The sequence below is a fragment of the Melozone crissalis genome, unplaced genomic scaffold, assembly GCF_028551555.1.
Source record: "Melozone crissalis strain CALT ecotype California unplaced genomic scaffold, PUWL_Pcris_2 ptg000004l_1, whole genome shotgun sequence".
Classification (NCBI taxonomy): Eukaryota; Metazoa; Chordata; class Aves; order Passeriformes; family Passerellidae; genus Melozone; species Melozone crissalis.
Window position 1 is genome coordinate 34,096,192 of NW_026535782.1, and position 26,293 is coordinate 34,122,484.

A 26,293-nucleotide genomic window follows, 5' to 3' on the forward strand; every position below is an offset into this window, starting at 1 on the left:
AGAACTGATTTGTCAGAACTGATGTCTGTTCTGCATTCCATTTGCTCAACTGTGCATGAAAATAATTTCTCTTAAGCTTGTAGAGACGCCTTTTGTATCTGCTATACCAAACCTAAATATCATTCAACAGCTAATAGAGTAATGATGCTGACTTTGGCTAGAAGTCAACTGTATATAGTTTCATTCCATAAAGAAGGTAGATAACATTTGTTTTTGCTGATACACACCTATAATGAAAAATAGCATTTAAACCCTTTCACTTTTGCAGTTGCATTTTAATTTGTATAAAGACTGCATTTTACAGTCTAAAAATCCTTCAGAATAAATGTTTCGGGAAATATCTTGAGAATGAAATGCATTTTCTGTCACTTAGGTGATGCTCGACTTAGACCTGAAGCTAAGCAAAGACTGCTGCATTATGTGAAAGAAGAACCACAGGATTCAAATGGATACTTCAATTTGGGTATGCTGGCAATGGATGACAAAAAGGACATGGAAGCAGAGGCGTGGATGAAGAAAGCTATAAGGTTACAACCCAACTTCCGAAGTGCTTTGTTCAATTTGGCCCTGCTTTATTCTCAGACAGGAAAAGAGTTGATGGCTTTGCCTGTCTTGGAAGACCTACTGAGATACTACCCTGATCATACCAAAGGTCTGATTTTGAAAGGTGATATCCTTATGAACCAAAAGAAGGATATTGTTGGAGCAAAAAAGTGTTTTGAAAAAATTTTGGAACTGGATCCCAAAAATGTACAAGGAAAACATAATCTTTGTGTGGTTTATTTTGAGGAAAAGGATTTAATAAAGGCAGAAAAATGTCTGGTTGAAACACTAGCACTGGCACCTCATGAAGAGTATATTCAGCGTCATCTAAACATAGTTAGAAGTAAAATTGCATCACTTGGTGCTATGGAACAGTCATCACTTCCATCAGATGGGACTGCAGCTACAGAAGCAAAAAAAAACTCATTTCAGAATTTGAAAGAAGCAAAAAGTGAGAAGACAACCACCCAATCAACAGTTGATAATAAAGAGCACTCAAAAAACAAGAAACCAACAGAGAAAAGCAGTGTGGACAAAGAGACTCCCAAAAAATCTACAAAAGAAATCAAAGACATTGAGAAAAAGAGAGTTGCTGCATTGAAAAGACTAGAAGAAATTGAGCGTATATTAAATGGTGAATAGTCTTTACCATGTCACAAAAGAATAAGGGGAGCTATTTTTAATTATTGTTTAATTTGTGAGCCAATTGGAAAGTGTTCTCAGTGCTTTGAAAATAGAAATAATGTTGACTGTATATCACTTATCAAGCAGCAAAAGGCATTACAATGCTCTATGTGAGAAAACCACAACTTTTAAATATGATGGAGGGATGGGTGGGAATTAAAGGATAAAGGGTTGAGAAAAATCTTCATGCAGAATCCTTAATAATGAGAAAATAGCACTCATAAAAGTTATTGGTAGTCAGGGATATTAAGTAATGCTACTTTCAAAGATTCAGTGGAAGAATTGAATGGTGAATTAGTGGGATAAGCCAGACACTCCTCCTTTTCCTCAACAAATCTGTTTGTATTCTCATTATCCACATTTCAGTTTAAACATCAGCTGATATTTTTCTAGACCTGTGTTGTACAAGAAAAACAGCTTTTCTTTGCATTATTTGTTTCCAGAACTTAACAAATTCATCAAAAAGCCACTGGATGTAGTATAGGAGGATGCAACAACACACTAAAATTTTCAGTTGCATTCTAAATATGGAATGATACGTTAACTTTTAGATGGTCTTTATTTACAATGCTAATGGTTTGTACTCTTTTACCTGGTAAGAAGTCTTACGGTGCTCTTAAGATCTTTAGACTCTGCTTTTTTATTTTAAAGGAAATGTGTGGGGTTTCTTCAATTGTCAATCATCTGATTGTTTTTAAAAACTATATTATAAAGGGTGGTTTCTTCCCCAGTTCATTGAATGCTGATAAATGCACTTTGGTACAGTAACCAGTATGCTATGCAGTAGTCCATTTTGGTGACTTTGTATCAATGGCTGTGGATTGACACCTTGGTGTAGTAAATTCTTCCTTGTATGGTAATCTGGTTTTACTATTTCTGTCATTGCAACAGTATTTCTATTCTCATGACTTTTTACAACACTAATATAAGCAATGTTTGCTCAATGCAGTGTGATAATAATTAAACCACTGAATTTAGTCATGTTTAACACAAGGCAATGTAGGTAGTGTCCTTTCAAATACTAAGTTCTGTTGTTTTGATACTTTGTCTTGGGTGTGTGGTTTTTATTAAATATTTATTTTGACTACTAAAATATTCCCATTTACACTTTTTCACTAGTGCATCATTTTCATTTCTTACATGAAAGGAAAATCTTTCAAATTTCAGTATTGCTTTTATCCTTATGCAATGCATATATTTTTGTTTAAATATGCTACCAATTACCTAAACCTGATGTTTTCCTTAATTCTCAGAAAGAAAAGAAGTGTAAGAGATGAGTTCACTCATAATTTTCACTGATCATTAAATCTAACTCTTACTCTTCATGTTTTGTGTTATTTCATGATGTGGAAGTATTCCTTAACAATTCTACCATTTAAACTTAATCCTTTCTGTACCTGCTCAACTTTCTGCCTCAGGCAGTAATCCAGCAGTAAGATGTAATAATAATCTCTGTGGGAGAGATCTTAAGTGGGTAAAGGGCTTCCTTGCACAGACCTTTTATTCATTGCTTATCATTCTTAATGTTAGCACAACAATTGCTTGCATGGTAATAACTGCGGGGGGTGGGAGGGAGGAATGTGTTTTAAAAAATGTTATTTACAAGCAGCTGACAGGAACAAGTATATGGTGTGCAGCTGTTCGTCATACAAAAGAATATTTAGGTGCTGCTTTTAAAGAAGTGCTCGCAGGAATCTGTTGACCACACCTTGAAAATCACTTGTCTGTGAATAACTTAGATACTTGCGCCTAAAATAGCGAGTATGTTGTCTTTTATAGAAACATTAACTTGATATTAAGTCTTCCTCCAAATCTTTGTTTTAGAAAAGGATTAGCCATTGTTCTGGGCAAGATGAAGGAACCTTCATGTGAAAATGGCAGGAACTACATAGTATGAAAAGGTATTCTGATAGAGAATTTCAGGATTCTCCTGTCTTCTATAGGAAGAGCTCCTCTTATTGCCATTTCCCCACCATTTTTATTTGGTGTATAAATTGAAGAGGGGAGTAAAGACAGTCTCAGTCTCTGCATCTGAGTCTCTGTCGTGTCTCATCTTGACCATCCAAGTAGCTCTTTAGGTACTACCAAGAACTGTTAGATTTATTGGTGCTAAGAAGTGCCGTCAGTTTTAACTAAAATCATGAGATGGATGGAAACTGAATGTTGCTGGATGTCTTTCAAATCTGTTCTCAAGTTCTATTCCCCCTTTGTCTCTCTCAAAGAGATGTTAGTAAAAACAAGTATTTTGACTAACAAGTTGTATTTATCCTGTTAGGATGGGTCAGCCATTTTAAAATTAAGCTTTCACAAAAAAAAGGGTTCATTAAATTGAAGTGACATAGCTTGTGAAAAACTATCAAAATAGCATTTACATATAGGAAAACCATCAAGAAGAGTAATTTTGGCTTTTTCTGCTTGCAGGTAGAACAGAATAATCAACAGTATTTTTCTTCCTTCTAGTTCAACCTGTCTTTTCTCTTCCCACCATCATCATGTGCAAAATGCCATAAATATCATCCCTTTTCAGAATTCCCCAATTTCACTAGATGTACAATTAGGAATTTCTAAGAGTGGGACAGGAATGCTAAAATAATTTATAGCTCTCTATTCATACAGTGCAATTACTGAGGTTGGTGAAAAAATGGAATGGATGTCTTATATCATCTTGGCATCCATATGCAAAATTTTTCCCACTTACACATACAGGTGCAGAGTAAGCATTTGAAGTATTACACATATTTGTGCATGTGACTTGAGTACAGACGCGTGCATTTGTCAGATTATTTTTTGGATCTTTTGCAGGTGAGTATATGCATAGATAGACTTGTAAGCATATGGATTAATTGGATATGCATGCATATAATTGGGACACTCTGATACCTAGAGGTTGTGCATTTGCAGAGGGGCAACAAAAAAGTACTTTAGTTAAACTTATTCATTCACTTCCCTGAATTCCTCCCATGTCAAACTATGACAGCCTTGTAGCTCACATGCCTTTCTCAGGGGTGTGGACCTTTGGGCTAAGAATGCCGGTATCTGTGCCTTCCTGAAGTTTCTTATGGAAAGACTCAATGAAGATGAAAACAATTCAGGGAAGTTTTCAGCCCATCCCAGTCTCTTGCAAGCTTTGCATTGCACAAAAGCTCCAAGAAAGGTCCTCATTTGGGTGAGTGTACATGGCTAGGCTTTTCCTTGCAAGTTCTATAATTCACTTCTGCCTGGCACAATGTCTGGAATTGCAGCAGAACCTGCTTCACCTGCTGCTATGTAACCAAAACTGTGCTTGGACTTTGAGCCGAGGAATCCTGCTCTGCCTAGACAGAAACCTTGAGAACGGGAAGGCTGTTAGACACCTTACACCCATCCTTTTCCTCACTTCCTTCCCATACAAAAATACAACACTCTGTGTAGTGTTTCAACTATAGCAAAAGGAACCTGTCCCCCAGACCTCCAACAGAGCTTGAAAAACATAAGAAATTCCTTCTTGAAATCAAAATAACAGAGCTTAGTATGTTACAAATAATGCAATGCTACTCTTTGTTTTAAATAATCTTAGATAGATATGACATTTTTATAGTTCTGAGTAGTAGTGCAGTTGATATTCTTAGAAAAACTTTAAAACTGCTTTCTACAGTCTAGTGCCTGTGTACAAACTAGTGGTTTGGCACGTGGGTTATATGTCCCTTGCAAACAGCCAGAGGAAATCACATACAGATATCAACTAACAAAAAGCAATAATGGCAAAATCAAACCAGGGAAAGAAAAAAAAAAAAAACTAAACAAACAAATCAGAGGACTTCATGCATAATTATCTTGGTTTCAGAACAACATAATAAACTTTATCATTTTCCTGGGCTAGGAAATCACCACATTTAACCTTCTCTGGCATGGTCATAATTTAAAAGATTGCTGAAAAGATAATTGGAATTTCTGGATACCATCTACTGTCAACTAATGAATTCTGTTTAGAGTAAAATTAATATCATGTTATTACTCCGGCATAATGCAAACAACTGTTAGCTGCTACATCTTTACCAGTATAAGAAAGACACTACCAAAAAAAAAAAGGGAGTAAAAAGTCCTTGTTCAGTTTGTGTCTTCACCAGTGCTTACAGAATTTTAAATGTCTTTTGCTAAATACTCATACAGAGGCACTAACATTACAGCAAATTTAGGGGTTACCTGCTTGCGTGGGTGAGTTCAGTCTTGTGGTTATGGACAGAAACAAAGAAATTAAAAGCTTGACGGGGTGTTGCATGCACAACTACACCTTGGCCTTGAGGAAAAATGTATATATATATTTTGTGAAATTCTAGTTACTTATAGATCACTGTAGGAGGCAATTGGGTGTATTTGATACAGTTTTGGAGGCTGATACAGCTTAGATGATTTATATGAGGCTGTGAATTCTGTAACTGGTGAACGTGAAGCCTTAAAGGACTCCACATAGTACTCTGTGCATTGGAAAAAAGCATGTTGTTCAGATATCCTACCCCTATTTAGCATATATGTTTGTTCCTCACATGTAATTATCAGGCTATTGTCTTTTTAAATAGGCATGGCAAGGTATTTTTAATTACATGAGTATTCATCTGCTCACAATGAGAGTAGGTGGAGGAGGAAAATACAACAATTACAGGATGTCTTACCAAAAGTAGAAGTCATAAATCTTGTTTTTTAAAATACCATCTAGAACATGCACTCACCTTAATTTCATTTGCAGTTGTTAACCCAGCCTTACACATTAGTTGTACGTGAGCGTCATTGGAGCGCAGTCTGTGGTGCCAACTCCCCAGTACCGAGAGCTGGCAGGAGATTGTGACACCGGGAGCTGACAGATTGGGGGATTAATTGTTACCACTCCTCAGCCTCCAGCTGAATAATCAAGGTTTGCTTGTTTGTTTGAGTGCACTGCTCGTTTCATCTACAGGAATATCAGGCATTATGGATGATTACCTCCATTTGCAAGACACAGCAATTTTTCTGTTGATAAAAGTGGCTTAAAGGGAGCTTCTGAACCCCTTTTCTACCCTTTGAACAAATTTTGAACAGGTCTAGAATACTGGGTTGTCTTCAACTCTATGCATACACTTTTATCAGTTTTCCAGTATAAATAGCTACAAACAAATAAATAAAAAGAATGGAAAGGAATGTGACAGCTTAAATCTCATGAAATTCAAATACTGGGCAAAAACATAAAAGAAGCTGAATTCTGTACTACTTCTTTAGATATATTTATATGAGAGGGTTTTCATGAAGTTACAGTATGATTTGTAACACTGACTACTATTTCTACAGTTCACACTGTACTTCTGCCCCTTACTTGGATGAATGTAGCCAAAGTTTTAGTACAAATATTTAGGTTTAAATTTTCCATTCCAAGGATAATTCTTCAGATGGTTTAACAGATATTGCAAAGGAGCTAATTTGCAAAAATAAGTATAATTGAGTTTAAGGAGTTTTTTCCTTCTGATCAATATACATGAAAAATTCTGTATTTGACCAAAAAATAGATGTATTGCATGAAGATAAAAGCACCACTGACATTACAAAGATGAATAAAGATTTAAGATCTTCCAATTATCTGCAGTGGTTTATCTTGTACTAAAAAGGATCCTTCTTTCCATTGACTTCCTTTATATTGTGATTATTTAACTGACTGTAAGACCTTTTCCCCTAAATAACAGTTTTTCAAAAAATTCTGAGTATAAACATGACTGATGATCCTTCAGCTTACAAACACGACATACTGACTAGAAAAACAGAAAACCACATAAAACAGAAAGCAACTGAAATGCAAGAAAGCAAATGGGGGAGTTTAGTTTAAAAGTTAATACCAAAAAAACAAACACTGTTATCTTAGGCTGTTTTGTGTCTGAGTGTCTTAAGAGCCTTCTGGCTTATGAGGAAATAAAGCAAACTTTTAACTCATCAATTACTGACAATCTCGACTTTGGAGTCTAAAAGCTGTGTCATTTAGCTGGTTTTAGTACTTACGCTGCTCCTTCTTCAGCTCTGGATGAACCTGCATAAAGGGATTGGAGGTGAGATTGAATTTCAGTAGCAGTCTCTGTATTGTATTGTTTTTGATGTCTTTATGTTCTCTTTCCTTTGTGCTCTCGTCTTTTTTTTGTTTCTGTGGCAGTGATACTTTCTCACACTGCCAGTGTTCCAGGACAGAGGGCTGAAAAGAGGAGGTAACTGAAGGATTAAAGTCTTTATATATAACTAATAAGCATCTTCAGTGTTCTGCTCTTTGCTTTTGGTTAAATGCATATGAACTTATGTGTTTATATATGTATAGAAATTGCATATCTAAGTCTCTGCTAAAAAAGTGGCACACGATTATTTCAACATTCACTATGAAAAGTGCTCATTTTGCTTTATGATTCAAAACTTTCATTATTGTCCTTGGAACAGCAATGTAGAAAAATACCTACAGGGACTGATGACCAAGTAACTGCTTCAGGTTATTACCCATTGTGAGGCAGCTACATAAATCACACAAATGATCAGCTGAAAGCAGAGACTTACATAAATAAGCAGTACAGTTGTATAATATATAGAGCATAACACCGTGTGGCTGTTTGATTTTTGTTGTTGTGTATTGTGATGGGATTTCTTTTGCTCGTGATCTGGCAGGGTTTTGCAAAGGTGGGAGTTTCTGCTTCCAAGGGCAGCAGCTGTTCAAACTGTTGTTATCTGCTGTTCATTATCACTTCAGAGGTGAAGGCTGCTATCTTTGTACTTCTTGGTAAGTATCTCGTTAAACTGTGGAACAGAGGGCTCATTCAACAGGCTAAACTACAACACGATTTGCAGAAGATCGTGATTGTATCACTCTACGGATGAAGACAAAATTAGACAGAATTGTTCTGTGTTTCTATCCTGAATTCACCTTTTACAGAAGGTTTTCTTCATAGTCCTGGTGGCAACTTTTGTATACCTTAGGCCAGTAACTATAAATCTTAAGCAACAATCCAACCCATGTTCTCCCTGTGACAGGATAAATTGCAGTGCTCTAAATAACACCACTGTAAGATGTGGCCTCTGACCTGAGAATCTTATCATCATGGAAGAATGTGATGATCTAAACCGGGAAATAAATAAAAATGGCATTTTTCTTACATATTTGGGACTAGCAAAAAAGCATCTAGGGTCTTACAAAGCTTCTTAATTCTACTGAAATATGACAGTCTTCATGATATTGTTTGTTAACCTTCCTCCCAGCCTGTGATTTTCTTCTGAAGAATTTATGGCTTTTCTTTAACTGCTTAATTAAAAAGAAAATACTAATTTGCTTTTAAATGTTACAGTCAATTTCCATATCGAAGTTTTTTAGTTTTAATTCAAGATGGTTATGCATAGATCCTGAAGCTCATGTACATACAATAGCACCAAACAGTGAAACTGCTGTGAAGACCGTATTTGGAATATTGCAGGTACAACATGACTGGAAAGGCTGAAGTGGAATAATAAAAAATGAATAAGATTTTTGCACACAAATGTACCACCAATGAGTCAAGACATATATACTCCACAAATTACTGGATGCTTGAGTAAACCCTAGATTAATATCACTTCCTACTTGCTTTACACTGTTTCTGAGCATTTGCTTTCAGATACTGAAAGTGGGTTACATAGACTGGTTTCATTTGGTGTGGCTGTCTGAGAAGGAGCTCTGCAGCATATCCAAGGGAGCCAGGGGCTGTGGCATATGTGTGAAGAGAGGCTGAAGCAGCTCATTCATTTTTGCCTCAAGAGACAGGAATTACAGGGGTTTCTTACTGCCATCTTCAACTCTGGGACGGTATTTGCACAGAAGCAAATAATTTGAAAGATAATGAACACAAGCTGCAGCAAGGGTAGTTCTAAATAAATGCAAGAAAATAATTGTTCTCAGCATTGCCATTTGCAGATGACCCTGCTGTTCAGAGGCTTGTCACCCCCTTGGCATATTGCCTTCTTCAGGCTCCTACCAGTCATGCCCTGGTGAGGACAGCACTGTGGTTGCCAACCACTTCAGCACAGCCAGAGTGAGACAATTTGCATGGCAGATACCACTGGGGCTAACTCCTGGGGTATGTGTTAGCATTCAAAAATGTATAGAGAAAGATAGCAGCAACTAAATTAATGCAGAGGCATTGCAAAGTCATGCATTACTTATGCAAGGATTTTCCAGAGAAGAATCATGCAACTTGCAGTACAGGTGAACAGGAAGTGACACTATTTCTCTTAACAGCAGGCTGAATGACTTAAATGGATGAAAATTTTGTTGGTAAAAATAATATCTTTACAGAACACAATTAAATTTTGTTGTTCATTGCAAAATGTTGGGGTTGGTGAGGTATAAAAATGACAAGAAGCAAATAGCTACATTCATGAAAGTGAAGATCTGTAAAATGCCATGCAACTTTTGATTTAAGAGGGTACTATTGTGCAAACTCCCAAAACCTCACAGGACAAACCAAGAGAAGAATCCACCATGCACAGTTCCAAAACTTGTTCCTAAACTCTTCCCCTGACCATTTGGCAGCAGAAACAGTCAGGGATTCCATAAATCTAAATGGACTTCAGGTCTGACCTATGCCATAAAAAGTATTATTCTTAACTTCAAAATCATTAGAGAAAAAGAATAGAAATGTTTTACTTGGAGTAACACAGAACGAACAATTATCTATTGTAACCCAGCTTTGGCTATATCAATATAAATGAAAGTCTTGTCTGTAATGTTTCTGACCAGAGAAATGTTTGGGATCTTTGACTTTGCAGGTACAGACTGGGGAAAAATGCTAAGGATATGATAAGACCTGGATATTTGTATGCATACTGACCAGCCATTTTTTAGTTAGGTTAAGAACCTGCAGAAAGTAGCATTATTTGAAATTATTTTTGATAAGTATTTACAAGACTGACTGTAAAAGAAATCCAGCATATCAAAACTGGGCTTTCATGAAAAAAATAAAACAAAAGTATTTATTTAAAATTAAATGGAATTAAATGGCAGTAATCCATGTCTGGATCTGCAAAAGGCAGATTTTATGCACAGATATACTGAGACAATTCAATGGACCACAGAAAAAGGTGAAAGTAAAACACCATAAAGTTCTCAATCTATGTAAATTGAGATGCTATTTTTTGGTTGATTTAACAGATGAATAAAACACCTGATGCAATCTTCCTGAAATTGAGCTTGGGAGAAAATAATAGTCGAACTACAAATGACAAGAATTAATGAAATTTTTAGAAGATGGATAAAAGCTTTCCAACAGGGAAAGACAATTCTGCAATATCTGGTAGCAAAGTAGTTACTGGAGATATTCCAAAAATAACTTGTCACTGAAGTTATTTAATAATGTCAGTCATGACCATGGTGGAAATACAGTAAAAATACCGATTGCATTTGTTGATGCCACAAATATGTAAGCATTGTCAATATAGGGTATGGTATTGTATAAAAATCACTTCAACTGGATTAATAGAAATCAGATTAAATTCAATAATAGATAGTATAAACTGCAATAATAGATAGTATAAACTGATGCACCCTTCCCTTAAAGGGTGAATCATCACAACCTTGCTACTGGTATCCCACTTCTGTTGAAAGCTAAAATTTAGCAAAGAAATAAGGTGGAAATATACTTGGCTGTGCTACTAAACAGTAAGATTAAAATTAAAGAATTAATTTAGCCCAGAATTGATATGATAGTGTCAGAAAAGCAACTCCAATAGAAATAAAGACCCTAGTGATGCTTATCTGGAATATTTTCTTAGTTTTGATTGTCAATGTCCAAGATCAATAAATTAAAACTAAAATAATTACACAAAATCTCTGCTGGATAGATAAGTAAAGAAGGAGGAATGTCTTCTGCAAAGAGCCAGAGCTTGTTATCTGAGGGTAAACAAGTGAAAAGGGCATGTCTTTGTTAAGATATTCAGTAGGAGGGTTAAAACTGGAAGAAATATTGCCATTTAGGCTAAAAGCCAATGTTTGTACAAGAACAAAAAGGGAGAAAACAATTATAAATACACTCAAGCTGGAAATGAGGCAAAAGGCCCAGTCTACTGGAACAATATATTTTGGGACTATCTTTGAAGGAGAATGGTGGGGGGAGGAAAAAAAGTTATTTTAAGCTAAGTCTATGAACAGTTTTGAAAGTGAATTCATCAAATGCTACCTGTAATACTAAAGAAGTAAATTTTGTGATCTGGGAAGTTTATTCTAATTTTGTGCTTCCTTAAAGCACTCTAAGCTAAGAAATTAAAGCAATTTGCATCCTAGCCTCTGTTTATTTTAAAGCATATGTTTAAATTGGAGGTATTCTTGTGAAAGCAACTATGCCTATTGCAAACTGATGTAATTGACATGTGAAATCATTCTGCACAGAACAATACAGAAATAGATCACATTAAAAGGTCTTGTTTCCAGTAGTTATCATTTTAATGAAATCATAATGTAGCAGTGAAGAGTTGTCTAAACTTGCATGTTTCTTGTCTTCTGGAATTATTTTGCCATCTTATTCCTTTGTACTAAGATGCTCTTGTACTGAGATGCTCTCTCTACAGGTTAAATAAATGACCTTTTAGAGAGCCAACTCAATGATGTTAAGACAAATCCCTTGATGTACAGGTCCTACATCTGTGTGTGCCAAATTACTGCTGCAATTCATGGGGTATAGTACAAGAGGTTAACTGAAAGTTTGCAGTAGAATTCAGTTTTATCTGAATATGCAAATAATTGCTTTTTTATGTGTATTGGAGGTGGTAGTGAAAGCTTACAAAAGATTGGAGTGAATCAGTATTGTGAAGGTAGAGAAGAATATGCAGTTCTCTGCCTTCCTTTTTTTGCTTCTATGCCCTCTACCTGGTAGGCTAGTTTTCTTAAAGCCTTTATATAATGAAAGTATTTATTCTAAATAATAATAATAACAATAACAATATGATAATTATGATGAAAAGCTGGTTGTAAATTAAAAAAATTAAAATATATTATTAGTACTGGATTATATTCTTGGTTTCTAATATAATATACAATTCTGACTTTATATGAAAAGTAAATTATGGGCACATAATTGTTTCCCAGAAAGATTTTAACTAGTTAAGGTAAAAAAAAAAATTACAATGTAATAGTAGAACTTACTGTATTCTGTTATTCAAAAAATGGTTGCTGAAATAATTTGTTAAATTTCAAAACAACAGCAACAAAAAAAAAAAAAAAAAAAAACAGAAGAAGAAAAAGAGCAGTGAAAGCAAGTCTAATTTTAGAAGTCAGGAATGACAATCCCAAAGGACATAGAGAATGTATCCTTAAATATAATGCATTGTGTCTCATTTAAAATAATCTTCCTGAGCAGCAGAGGTTTAATCCAAAACCTAGGAATGTGTCCCAATACTCATCCCTTGGTGCCTTCTTGGTGCATAAAAACCTCTTTTCCAGAGTTTACTTCCCTCATTCTTAAAAGTAAATACAGCTTTATTTCAGATTCTTATCACACAAAACCAGTTAACTACACAGTTAATTTAACAATCCAAAGAGGCTTTTTTTGTGTTTACTCTGATTTACCTTTTCCCACTTTTTTCCTCCCTTAAGGATTATCTTCTTCTCATACCTGCAATCTTTTCAGCTACTCTGGGCTGCCTTCAAAACTTTTATTTCCTTGAAGATGTATGATTTCACCTATTTCTGATCAATTCTGTACATTCACATGGTGAAGGTGCTTAAATGTCTGGCATGGGGGATCTAAGGCTGAAGTGCCAGGCCTCAGTAACCCTGCCCTGCAGAGCTTTCCTGATGCACACACCTCAAGAGCACCTTCAGCTCCTGCTTGTCAAGATCTTCTGGGCTGACATTTCTGTCACTTCATGCTTGTGCGTTCCCAAGTCCTTAAAGGCACCCAGGTGCTCAGCTCTCAGCCTGCAGGAGGTGGAAACACGTGAGCTCATGTTCCAATGGACACTTACTCCCTTGGCCATTCTTAAAATGCATTAGGAAGATTCAGCTTTGCCCAAAACATAAGGAAAAGGCATTTAATATTTTTTCACCTAATTTTCTTTTAAATGTTGGGTTGTTTCTTTCTTTCTTTGGTTGATGTTGGGGTTTTTTGTTGTTTTTAGGGGGGTTGGGGTTGTTTTTTTGTGCATCTAGCAACTGTTAATACAGGTTTGCTTTGTATGCAGAAGTTTGGGGTATAAAGGTGGACTCGATTGGAGACTGGCCTCAGTCTGCAGAGGGGCTATGTTCTAAGGCAAGCTTCTCATACTCTCTGCCTGAGAATATTCCATTGAGAGAAATAGGGATTTAGTTTAGTTCTTTATCAGGACAAAAGCTGTTAGGAGTCAGGAATTCCCCTAACACTGGACCTATTCACATTGCATCTGAATTCTTGCACCATCTTTCATACTGCTTTATCTCATCTTTATTGGAAATGACAAGTTTGGGGTTGTTTCTTTTATTTAATTCTCTCCTGTTTTCACAGAGAAGATCTTGTTTGTGTGGATATTTTTTTTTCTAGCCAGAATGATCTATTTTGTAAAGAAAAGGGAAAGTAATTTTTTAAAGATCTAATTGAAAACTATAAGGATTTTGCTTTTTAAATATCTCTGAGTTCTAACCTACAACAAAGTGCTTAATTATTCTGCTTTGTACTCAGACCCCAGATTTGTCTCATACATGAAAAGTATCTTGATTAGATTTTTCCCCAATCTGGGATAAATGAGGCTAGTTATGGGAAAAAATGTTTCCTCCTCCTCCTCCTGTCACTTCTATTCCAGAGTAGTTTCTTTTGGTTTTTTGTTCTGTACTATGACTCTGGTGAAGAAAAATTGTTTTACTTTAATTTTCTTTTCAGAAAAATGTCTGTTTAAATCAATGCTTGTAAGTTATATCATAATGTAGGAGACATATTCAATTAATCTAGGAAAAAAACTGATTCAATTTGTGAAGATCTTGCATTCTTCTATAATTATAGAAAAACATATGAATCAGAGAGAGAGATGGATAGGATATGGGAAGCCATAATCACTGAACACATTTTATTAAGCTTAGCATCAATAGGAAATGTTAAAGGTAATACAAGGATAATGATAATAGGGCAAAAAAGTCTCAGGCAAGAGCAGCTCTCATTAATCTATTGAGTCAGTTTTATTTCCAAAATATAATTGGAGTGTAATTCAAAAGGAATATGTTGAAAAAACCCATGGGAGTAAGGAAGAGGGGAAATTATGCATGCATATTATATATGTATATGCAATATTTGTAGGCACCTGCATGTACTATTACATATTGGTATATAATTCTGTCTACTAAAGATTATTTATTATATAATTTTAAATGTACTTAAAAGTTTTCTGGCTGTTTTACCACATTCATACATTTTAATGAGTTTCTTAGGAGAGGCTATGCTTGCCTGTATGTTATTTTTCATAGCTTTGTATCCTTTTCTGTGTCCTTTATTTTAAGGCATAAAGCACATTTGATCAGATCCTGTGGGGTAGGAGGTTGAAATTTTCAGAAAGATTTCTATTGGCCACATGGATAATCTATTGTATGACTGAAGTAGGAGATCTAGTGTGACTGAAGAAATTTTTGCAGTGTACTCACCCCATCCTAATTGATTGTGCCCATGTCTTGTTTCCACAGTAAATGAAAGGAATGTAACACTAGGCTTAAGGTGGCAGTTTCCAATCAACTGATGCATTACAGATTCATAGCCTGCCTTTTTCTCACAATAAGGGAGTGAGAGCCAAAACAGTTTTGGTTACAGTGATGTCCTGAGTTTTTGGTTTTCATATTTTCCAGATTCTGTGCTGCAAATGGGATATAACTCTGAACTTCATATAGAGTGTTAACAAGTTCTCTTTACAGTTTAGTTAGACAAAACAATCCTTTTCCAGCCCAAGAACCAAGGACAGCATTGCAGCTTCAGGCCCAAGAAGTGTAAACAACATCGAATTGAGGAGAGCAATCTGGGAGGACGGGACTTCAACAGTGTTGTCAGCCTGCCATATCACTCAAATTAGTAAGCAAATAAACTACAAAAAATGTTGTCCTAATATTTCAGTAGATGTGTTGTGCAAGATATTACTTTGATTAAGTGGAATTTTGTATAATGAATGTGGAGTTTTCATTGTATTCCCTATTCAAATAGTATTTCCAGAAAGATTTCTTAAGTCATTATCACAGCTATTCTCACAGATGTTTTTACAATGTAAACACATTGAAAACATTCAAAATTGAAGCTTCTACTTACAATTTGGTTGCTCTTTTATTCCTCTTGATTAATTAAGTTGGAAATAATGCTATCCAAATAGAAGGACTCCTTTCATAATAGAAATTTTTTCATACATTTTCGGGTAACCTGTGTAAGTACATTGCACAGACAGATAAGTGAAATCAGATGTGGAAGAAAACTGTGTGGGATCTAGAGCAAGAGGACTTGAAAGAAAAGGAGATCCTGGGGTTAAATCTCCTCTTTCATAACTCTCACAAGCTTATAAACTGTTCTGCTCTTAAACCATAGTGTTTGTTTGGATTTTTTAATCTCTAATGAATTAAATACATGAAAAAACACATTAACTCCAAAGAAATTCGTGTGGGTTTAGTACACTCTGACTATGCAGGTACCTGAATATTAGAGTCAGCAATGAATTAATTTAACTTTGATGTAAAATCCTGTTATTAAAGATTAAATTTGTCATGAGATTTTAAAAACATAAGCAATGTGCTGGAGGGAATATAATTTTGAAAGGCTAATCACAAATACTGTAGACCTGTACTTCAGGATGGGGGATCCTTGATGACAGCAATATTTTAAAAGGAGAAGCCTTTAATAATAATATATACATTTTTCTGTGTATTAGAAGTTACATATCAGAAGTCAAACCTAACAGACTGAGAATATGAGAAATAGTTTTCAAAGTGACCTGAAAGATGAATGCTGAAAATCTGTTGGTTAATAATTTGTTGCAGTTAGCCTGTTAATAATTAATGCTGCTAATAGTAGGCATTTAACAGTATGCAAAATGTTAAACTCCTCAGAGTATCTCAATAATCCCTACGTTTATTTGACATTACTGGAGATTCAGCTTTTATTTTACATTTACATTTTACATTTATTTACATTTTACATGTAGAGGTCAGCACTCCTGCTTGCATACCAGACCATTTCTAGTAGGTCTATGAGATCTCATGCTGTTGGAATAAACTCTAGGCTTTTTTTTTTTTTTTTTGAGTGATCAGAAGAAAACAGTGAAGATGTGACCTTTGGTTTTCTTTCTTTTTGCATTTTTATATGACTAAAATAAAAATTATTATCTTTTAAGGTCAAAAATATATTAAAAATTAGTATGAAATACTGCCCTCTATGAAAATATTGGCGGAATATTTTCCAGTACACTTCTCCTTGAAATGCTGGGTAGTGAACTGAATGAAGTCCAAATTATTTATATATTCTGAGCAGAAATGAATTCCACGCACATATTGTGCATGTAACTTGCATTGAACACTTCAAAATTTGTACAAAAAATGAAGTTGTTTTGACTTTTGCTTCAATGAATTTTCAGAGATAGAACTTTTCAACTCACAATGGAACTAAGGATCAAATAATTAAATTCCAAAGAAATCTCTGTGGTGTCAGTTACCACTGGTCTTTCTTTCTTGGTGGTAGTGATGTATGTTTCTATCTCACAGGACAGATGCTATGCATGTATTCTAAAGTCAGGTTTTAAAATACTCTGTTTCAAACTCAGGACACCAACATCATTACTGGACCACTGCCATCATAAAAGAGCTGGCGGATAAACTTAGGAAAGAATAATTTAGGAAAATCAGTAAATAAAAATAAATAATCTAAATTGTAATAAATACTCCCATTTACAAGATATATTTGTATATAAATTGTTTAGTCATTACTCCCATGCTTTGGAAAATTTATTATTAAAATGGGAGTTAATAATATCAAGGGTCGTAGGAAAATCATTTATGCTATTCCTAAGAGTCGTATTTGAGTGGTTCAACAGTATAATGGGTAATAAATATTCTTAAGTAAATCATCGTTTAAAAAGGAAATTTATAGAGCTTCATTGTGTATTGCTCCAATGAACTTTTGAGGATTCAATAAATTCTGGGCAATGTTGAAACACAGCAGTCTCTTTGGGATAGGGAAAATCTGCCAGGATGTTTGGTGGATGAGCAGCAGGTTGAGAAAAGCTGCATTGCTGGAAGCAGAGTGGCCACCAATCTTGTAATGACCCGGTAATTGACCTTGTGAGCAATCTTGTAAATGACTTTGTGAATTGAGTCTTCTTAGGAGATTTGCTAGTTCTCTTAGCAGTGAGATAGCCAAGAACATAGGGGGAGAATCAGGGCCAAAATCTTCCAATTTACTGGAAAGTACTTTCAAAAAGTAAACAAATTCTGTCAAAGCAGAATCCTAGTCTTCAGGGGCATTGTATGTTTATTAGAAATATCATGTGTGAATATTTTTTGCCTTCTCTGAGAGATAGCCCTTAGTTACAAATATGAATGCTAAAGGTACTTAGACTGAAGTGTAGTTTGAAGGCACACGTGCTTCTCAGTGTACAAAGGTTCTTGGTGAAGGCACACAGATTCTCACTGCTGTGCAGTAAAACATCCATGACTGAAGTATTTTACATGATATTTGGTAATGTCCAGCCCACCTTCTGCTTGCAAATGAAAATACTTGCTGTCCTTTTAAAAGGTTCATTAGTTTGGATTACATTCTACCTTCTTCTTCTAAAGCCTGTTAGTCTGAAAAATCCCAAAAGCAGTAAGTTGAGTTACACTGAATTGGGCCATTTGCAAGATTTACCTAGTAATCAGTATTAAGTATGCTATGAATATATATACAAAAATACAGTCATGTGACCCAAATCTGGGAAAAATATTAAAAAATAAAAGAAGAAAAAAATATCAACTGTGTAGCTAGTAAGGATTAAGAAATATTTGGGAAATATTTCCATTTCAGAAGCTAGGGTTAAATAGATAAACAAATTCCTGTCTGTGAATGTAGGTAACAAACTAATGCATCACTTCTCTTGTTCTGTTTATGATGGTTTGATTTTAGTAGTCATAAGAAATTATGGCCCAGTTTCTTCTGAAATAAACCCATAATACCCTGCAATGCTATCTAAGTACTGACCCAAACACCATGGCATTTACCAGTATTTGATTATCTCTAAAAATCAATGCTATTATATTTATTTACAAGTATTTAAATGTAAAACTTTGTGTAATGCAAGCCTGATAGCTCTTTTATGTGAAAACTGGTGGTTGATGTGCAAATATAGGGAGATACTTAGGTACTCTAATTAATTATCACTAAGAAAAATATAAAGAAAGACTTTTACATTTTTTTACATTAAAATATATTTATTTCTTGGTCCAAAGAAAAATTTTGTTAGTATTACCTCCCAAAAGAATTACAAGAACACCAATGAAACAAATATAGCCAGAACATTAATATTAAGGATAATTTAATAAAACAAAACAACAAAAAAAAAGAACAATGAAGTAGAGGATTTTGTATTAAGAAAACTGGAGTCAAGAATACACAAATGCTTATTCTGATTACAGTTTTGAAAACTGAAAAACATTGAAGACTATTAGCTGTGTACAACTAAATTGAGAAACCTCCTCCATCTTTGGTGTGACCTTTGAGAAATATGAATAATTAATCTGGGTTTGCTTCCTGATTTCCAGTTTTCTCTACTGCACAATTTTTTCTCATGTGCTCTTTCAGCACTGCAATCAGTCTTTGTTAGCAAACTATAAACAATAGCAAAACAACAGAAAGGAAGAAAGAAGCCATGGTACAGTACCAAAAATAAACATTTAGTTTAATGGAGCATCTGGAACATAGTAAATTTATTGAGGCTTACTTATTAGTGATACAATGTTCATCTTAGTGCTGTTACAGAGATACTAATTTTAATTTTTCTATTAATAATTGTTAAACAAGCCTGCAGTTAGCTTTTAATGCTCAAACCTTTTAATTGCTGCACTTAGGTAAGATCTGCTATGGGTTATGAAGAAATAAACTTTGTTCTTCTCTCTTTTGTAGGAGATCAGATTAATTATTGTTCTAACATCCTGAAACTGTAATGTCTGTTGATCTCTTTGAATTGGAAAATCAGAAATTATCATAGAAGCAATAACTAAGAATTCAGGAAGTTTTTTTCTATGTTTCAATTTTATTGCATTTATTTAGATTGTTTCATTTTTTAAAATTATTTTTATGAGTAAGGTAGCTACTTTTAAGAGGTGTATGTAGCTTACTTGTCTTTGTGCTGCCTCTCTTAAGTCAGTGTTGGTGAGGAGCGTAAACTCCCTGATCTGCTCCAAGTAGTTCCAACTCCCAAACTATTTTCAGGAAATATTTGGATAGCCTGCCTTTTCTTTTCCTGTAGGCCATGTATTGGTACTAATTTGGGGGACAAAATTACCTGGTGCTTATCAGCAAAAAATCTCTTTCTGCAGCGCTTTCTGATAAGTGACTGATGAGGCAGACCTGAGAAGAAGTTGTAGCCATAGATAACATGTAGTGATGATATTTGTAAGAGAGAACCTGGCTCATACTCCACTTTTACAGGAAACACTCAGAGCATGACAGAATTTGTTTTGATTCATCTCTCAACAGATGTGAAAGTTTTGCAGATGAAGTTCTTTTCTTCTTTTGATAAATATTTATATTTTGAGTCACTTCAGGCCATGTATTTCTACCCTCCTTCAGTAGAAATTCAGAAATTATAGAACTTCTGTTTAATTCTTCAAAAGATTTTGTTATATGAATTTGAAAAATGTCCATATTTTGGCTGTTCTTATCCTATCTCAGCTTCTGGATAAAGCAACCTTTCTTTTACCTAACTATAATTTAATACTTTTTTTTTTTTCATGAGATCCTATGTCTTAGTTGAGCAAATACATGATTTTGTTTTCAGATCTTGCTTTTTCTACCAATTCTGCATGTGGTATATTTAATTTAATTCTACTTCTGTCTTAAATGTCCTGGTCTGTTTTAATTTCTAGAAGTACTTTTCAGTATCTTTAAACTTTTATTTATTTTAATGTATTTGGGTTTTGGGCTCTGAACAAACTAAGTATACCAAACATCAGAGGTCATCCATCTGGATTTCTATTCTGTTCTCTGTGTTCTGTACAGCTTTAATTCTGTGCATTTTTTCAACTTTTGCAACATATATTGGGCCTATTGATTATTATTGACTGAAGCCAATAATTTCTACTTCAAAAAGACAGTGGTTTGATAGACTTTTGAGATAAGGTGACCTTGCTGCACAGCCCATTAAATCAAACTCTGTAGTTTATATTGATGCTAAACAGAATCAGAATATAGTATTTACATTTATTACAAAGGATTTCCTAATGTTCTGTTGACAGAGTTTGTGCTCTGACTGAAATATGGATCAGAAGTTCTAACTGAAAACCCTTAAATTTATACCAATAGCAGTAATTATGCACTTCATCCACTTACTTTTTGTGATTTGTATGTACTTCAAATCTGTCTTACTGATCTAAAAAGTGCAGGTAGAGTTTAGACAACATTCTCAATGCCATGAACTGTATACCTAGTCCTGCTAGAAATCTAAATTGCCTGAGTTTTCCTGGCAGCATTTCATTGTGCTTTTAACCATGACAAATATTTTTTGCAAGACGATTATTTTTCTAGGGAAACAAATACTTCCTCTGCAAAATCTAAATTAATGATGTGAGTGCAGCAGGCATAATTTTCTGATATCAGAAGATAATGTTCAAAATAAAAATAGATGAAATAAGTTGATGAGTTCAGTGTTTCACATTCATCTGGGATGAAGGATGCAAAAAAAATTCTCAGTCAAGTACCAAACAATATTAAATATTGTGCAGATACTGGTTCAACATCCTCACTTTGATGGCATGTTCCGAGGAGTGTGTCTGTGTACAAGGGATAAAGAGGAGGAAATATCCAATTTCCTCCAGTCTTAGGGCCAGTACAGAGCCAGGTTCTTTTGATGGTTCTTTTGATAGAGCTCTGCTCTAGTGCTATGGCCAACATGAGGACATCCTCACTTCAGCTAGATTTTAACCTGTCAAAGCCTTTTCCCCTTTCACCAACAAACCTAAATTTCAGCCCTGGCAGATTTAAAACACTAAGGCCTGCAAGCTGAGGGAATAGATAGAATAGGAAAAGAAAGTCTGTATTTCTTGCATTGTGTGTCCTGTGTGAAAGTATTAGCTGAATCATGGTGATTCAGCTGGTCAGTACATTCGCTTACCATAAACCAGACCAATGCTTGCTTCTAGGAGATGCTTCAGTGTTTCACCATAAGCAATCAGTGGAAAGGGGATTAGAAACCACCTTTCACAATCAGCTCTCAATAGGGGGTCCATTAATGCAGCACATTACCAAATTGTGTCAAGACTCTTAAGTTAGTTTCAAGGAAATTTTAAAGAAAAGCAGTATTACAAAACTACCCAAATCCTCTGAATTTTAAATTCTAAAGGAATCAGAAATTTATCTGCTTCTTAGAAAGGTCATTAAAGAGTGTTTATTTTACTGAAAAATTAATTAGGCCTGAATTAAAAAAAAAAAAAAGAATAATCTGCTATATAGTTCTAATGAGAGCTACTTCCTGTAGGCCACAGAAGGTGCAGAAAACCCTCACTAACTAAGCATAAACTGGGAAAGGATGGCACTGCGGCTGCATAACAAACAATATTTCAGATTTATAATTTTGTTCACTAAAAAAATGTGGGAACCTCAGTACTTCCAGTATGTTGAGACTAAATTCTTCCAGCAGACTGTAGTGGGCTTGCACACAACGACCTCCCAGAGATGAGCAGATTGACAACAAAGCTGAGACTGCTTTGCATTACATGTTAATTATGCAGTTTGATGATCGTTCCTTATTTTTAGAAAATAAAAGATAAATTTTGCTTTTCCATGCTTTGAAATAAAAATGGAGTTTGTATTTCTGACCTTAAACACTGTACTTTACTAAATACAATGACACAATTTCCTATTTTAGAGTCCTGCATTTTATTTTTCCTTCTATTTTTTATCTATTTTACCTTACTCTTGCCTGCTGCTCTTCTCTGTAAACATTGATGACTTGATGTGTTGGAAAAAGAAGTAATCACGTGAAATATAATGGATTTAATCAAAATTGTATCTTGTTAAAAAATCTTACGCTGTAAATTAATAAGACATTTTAAAAATAGAATATGTGTTTTTCTGAACAGTATTCTGAATTCATTTAAAATGTTAGGACTGCTTATCACATAAACTCCATTCTCCTGAACACAGAGAAGATATATGACTTTTTGAGAAAAGCTGCACTCTGACACACTCATTTATTGACAAAAGAAAAATCATAGGTAGCTATGCAGATAAGAGGAAGCACAAGACTTTAAATTACCTTTTCACATTCAAGTGCTGGCTTAATGAGTATTATGAGAATAGAATAAATGGAAATAAGATGGTAGAGATGTGAGAAAATATTCTTGTCAGGATTTTCACTAATTGTTACCAAAAGGAAATAATTTGAAAATCCTTTAAAAAGCCATATCTGCTTTACTTATTATTGGTTAGTTTTTTAAGGAAAGACATTAATTTCTGTTTATGGCACGGCTAAATTCTTCTCTCTTGCACTCAGAGGTCTTTATTAAGCTTTTCAGTAAAACATGCACTTTCCTTTATAATAACAAATGTTTCTGCATGAATACATATTACAGTTCTTTTGTTTGTTTGTATGTTTTCCAGGAAAAGAAAAATTAAGACTTTGTTTCAAAAAAACAAAACTTAAGAATTAATGAAACAATATGATTCTATGAAATTAAGAATTTGTAAACTTAAAGATTCATCACTGTTTTTCATGTAGGTGTTTCTGTGAAAGATTTTAGAGGATTAGATGGATGAAGATGCACTGCCATGACTGAGTCAAAGGCAGAGTGCATTAGCCCTGCTAATGAGAGCTTTATCTCCTTCAAAATATTTGATTTTTAAATGACCTTTGCCTAAGAATTACAATTTGATCCTCTTCTTAGAAAACCTTAATGAGGTTAGGTTAAATTAAATTAATATTAAATTAAATTAATATTTAATTAAATAAATTACAATTTAATACTTGCATTAACCTGTAGTTATTTGTTGTACTGGTTTTTAATTTGGTTACTGGGTCAGTCTTTAAACAAAATTAAGTCTCTGTTTCACTCAGAAAAAAAACCAACCAAACAAAACGAAACTTAATATGACAGCCAGGTTTTTAGAGTTGTTTTAGTAGTAAGTAGTAGAACTACAATTAGTGATCAGTAGGTCAAGGCAGGTAATTCTCCTCTTCTTCTCTGCTCTTATGCATCGCTGCCTGGAGAATGTGTCCAGCTCTGGGGCCTGCAGCATAAGGAGGGCAGGGATCTGCGCAGGAAGGTGCAGAGCAGGGCCATGGAGCTGTCAGAGGGCTGGAGCACCTCTCCTGTGCAGGCAGGCTGTCCAGGTTTAGAGCAAATTTGGGGAAGAATCCCCCAAAGGAGCTCCGGTGGGAAAAGCAGATCCAATCGGCCCCTCCCCCCAACTGGTCCGGGAGGAAAAAATACCTCTTTGGAGAAAGGTGGAAAAAAACTGTTTATTAAACAGTAAAACCAAAACAATATCAAACAATGAGACCCCTTGCCACTCTGAAAGAGATGACAAGCTGAGAAAACCCCGTCCTCGGGTTGCAGCTCACTCAGTCTCTGGTGAGTCCCTCCGGTGCTGGAATTGTCGCAGGCCAGGCCTGGTGGGCCACAGCTGCAGCTGCCGGTGGTCTCCTGGGTGTTCAGTCCAGAGCAGGTTTCAAGAGGTCCAAAGAAAAGGGAAAAAAACAGTCCAGGGAACTTCTTTGCCTCAGCTAGCTAAAACTAACTAAAAAGCAAAAGAAGAGCTCTGTCCCACTGTCTGTCCGCAGACACCACAGTCAGGAGCAGCAATGTGGAGGAGTGAGTGCAGTGTCTGAAAACAAACTGCGCGTTTCTTCTCTCCCCCCTTCACTCTCTGGAACACTCTTAAAGGTGCAAAACTTATTATTCAACATAAACAGAATGAGACGATTTGGGATAAAAGCATCATATAGTCAACCCAGAACACATGCCAAGAGAGTTGGGGTTCCTCAGTCTGGAGAAGCCGTGGGTGCTTCGTTCTCTGCAGCGTTCAAGGCCAGGTTGGATGGGGCTTTGAGTAACCTGGTCTGGTGGAAGGTGTCCCTGCCCATGACAGAGGGGCTGGAAATATATTATATTCAAGGTCTTCTTCAATCCAAGCCATTCTAGGATTCAGTGAATCTCTGAGTGTTACTGTTTTTTAATGGGAAGCTGGTATGAGAAGTGGATGGTAGATCTGATATGTTTTGAACATAAGAAGCAATGTGCAGGTGAGATGTGTCAAAGCATTTAAATCTTCTAGTCTAAAGTGTATCAGACAGGTGTCATTTGAGAAGTGGTCAAAGCTTGCAGTTCACCTGAATGAGGCAAAATTTGGTGGCTAAACTTTGCTGTCCATATCTCTGTTTGAGTTTTAGAGTCAACAGTTGTCTAAATTTCATTTCAAGAAAAGTAATTTTTCCCTCAGTATTCTGTGCTAAGAAAGGACATACAACTACAAGCTGCCATGTTTGTAACCTGTCAAACCATCAAGTCACACAGACCATTCCAAGAATCATCATCCTTTGATTACATCAAATATAACACTAATTTTCTTTCACATATTTGTCTAGAAGCTGTGTTAGCATGCTGTAAACAGGAAAGGACATGTTTTTGGAGAATGGAGAATAGACTAATTGTAGAAATTGAAGCATTTCTAATGGTTTCCCCTTTAAAGAACAAATTTCTATTTATGGGATAACTGAAAAACAAGTGTAGCTCTCATGTGAAAATTAATCCAAATAATTGAGATGGTAGGATTTCTCTTTTGAAATTACATGCAGATATTCCATGGCTACATAACTTATTAAGAGGCAGTTACACAGGCAAGAGTATATATATTAATATATTTCTTAGGAGTAATAGCAGACCAACAGGCAAATTAAAAATATCTGAATTAAATGCAGGTTTTGTTATTTCCAGAAGTTAATTTAAATCTTGGCAGGATTTTTTTCTTTGATGTCCTATATATTATTGTTCTTTAAAAATGGATACTTTTGATAAACTTCCTAGAATTGTGTGATATCTTTAAAGACGCAGTTAGTGTAGTCAGTACCTTGTCCTCTGTTCTAAAAGTTAACATTGTCTTTGTTCTTTCAACACAAAACATGTCCCTATTGTCACTTCCAATTTCAATTTAAGCTGGTCAGAGAATTAAAACAGTTTGAATTCTGGGGCAAGTAAATCTTTCATGTCTAACTGCATCAAAGGGGCATCTTTACCTTATATTTCATCAACCTATGTGCAGCTTCATTCATATATCATCATTAGGTTGCAAAGGGATGCTCTTAAAATTTAGGAAACACGGAATAAATTTGCCTTCGCAATATTATGTCAATGCCCTTTTTGTACCTTGCAGTTTTAATTCTGTCTTTAGCCTTTAAGATGTGCTTACAATTAACTTTACAAATACTTCTTTACCTTTTCCATAATCATTCACTCAGGCAAAAAAAGATGGAGCTGAAACAGAAGGTGCAATAGAAGATAATTGACTGAGAATTTGTCTGGGGTGTTTGAGTTAATTCACACACATTTCATACTTTAACCATATACTTAACTCTTGTTTTAAAACATGTTCAATTTCTAAAGAGCTTAAGGCTAAGCAAGAACTAATTCAGCATATATATATATGTTTATTAAACAGTATAAATATATATATATATATTATAATTCTCTTGAGTAAAAGCTTTTCCCCTAGGGAAGTATAATCTAGTTATAGAGAAAATATTGATGTGTATATATTTGTGTGTGTATGAATGTTTGTGAACTGTGAAAATAGATACAGAAACTTTTTTAAGAACAAAGAAGGAATAATTTATATGAATCATGGCATACTGAGACTTAAACATCAACACTGATTTTACTGGAGGTTGTAAGAGA

General features: G+C 34.9%; 1 protein-coding gene across 2 annotated transcripts in view; it reads left to right on the forward strand.

Moving 5' to 3' along the window:
* The window catches only part of TMTC3 (transmembrane O-mannosyltransferase targeting cadherins 3), a 30,175-nt gene extending 27,623 nt beyond the window's left edge, over positions 1–2,552 (forward strand). For both annotated transcript variants that reach the window (XM_054275240.1, XM_054275249.1), the window contains one exon: positions 374–2,552. In XM_054275240.1, the coding sequence (XP_054131215.1) occupies positions 374–1,185 (812 nt within the window). In that variant the 3' untranslated portion in view covers positions 1,186–2,552. The remainder of the gene's footprint in view (positions 1–373) is intronic.
* Positions 2,553–26,293: the final 23,741 nt, after the last annotated feature.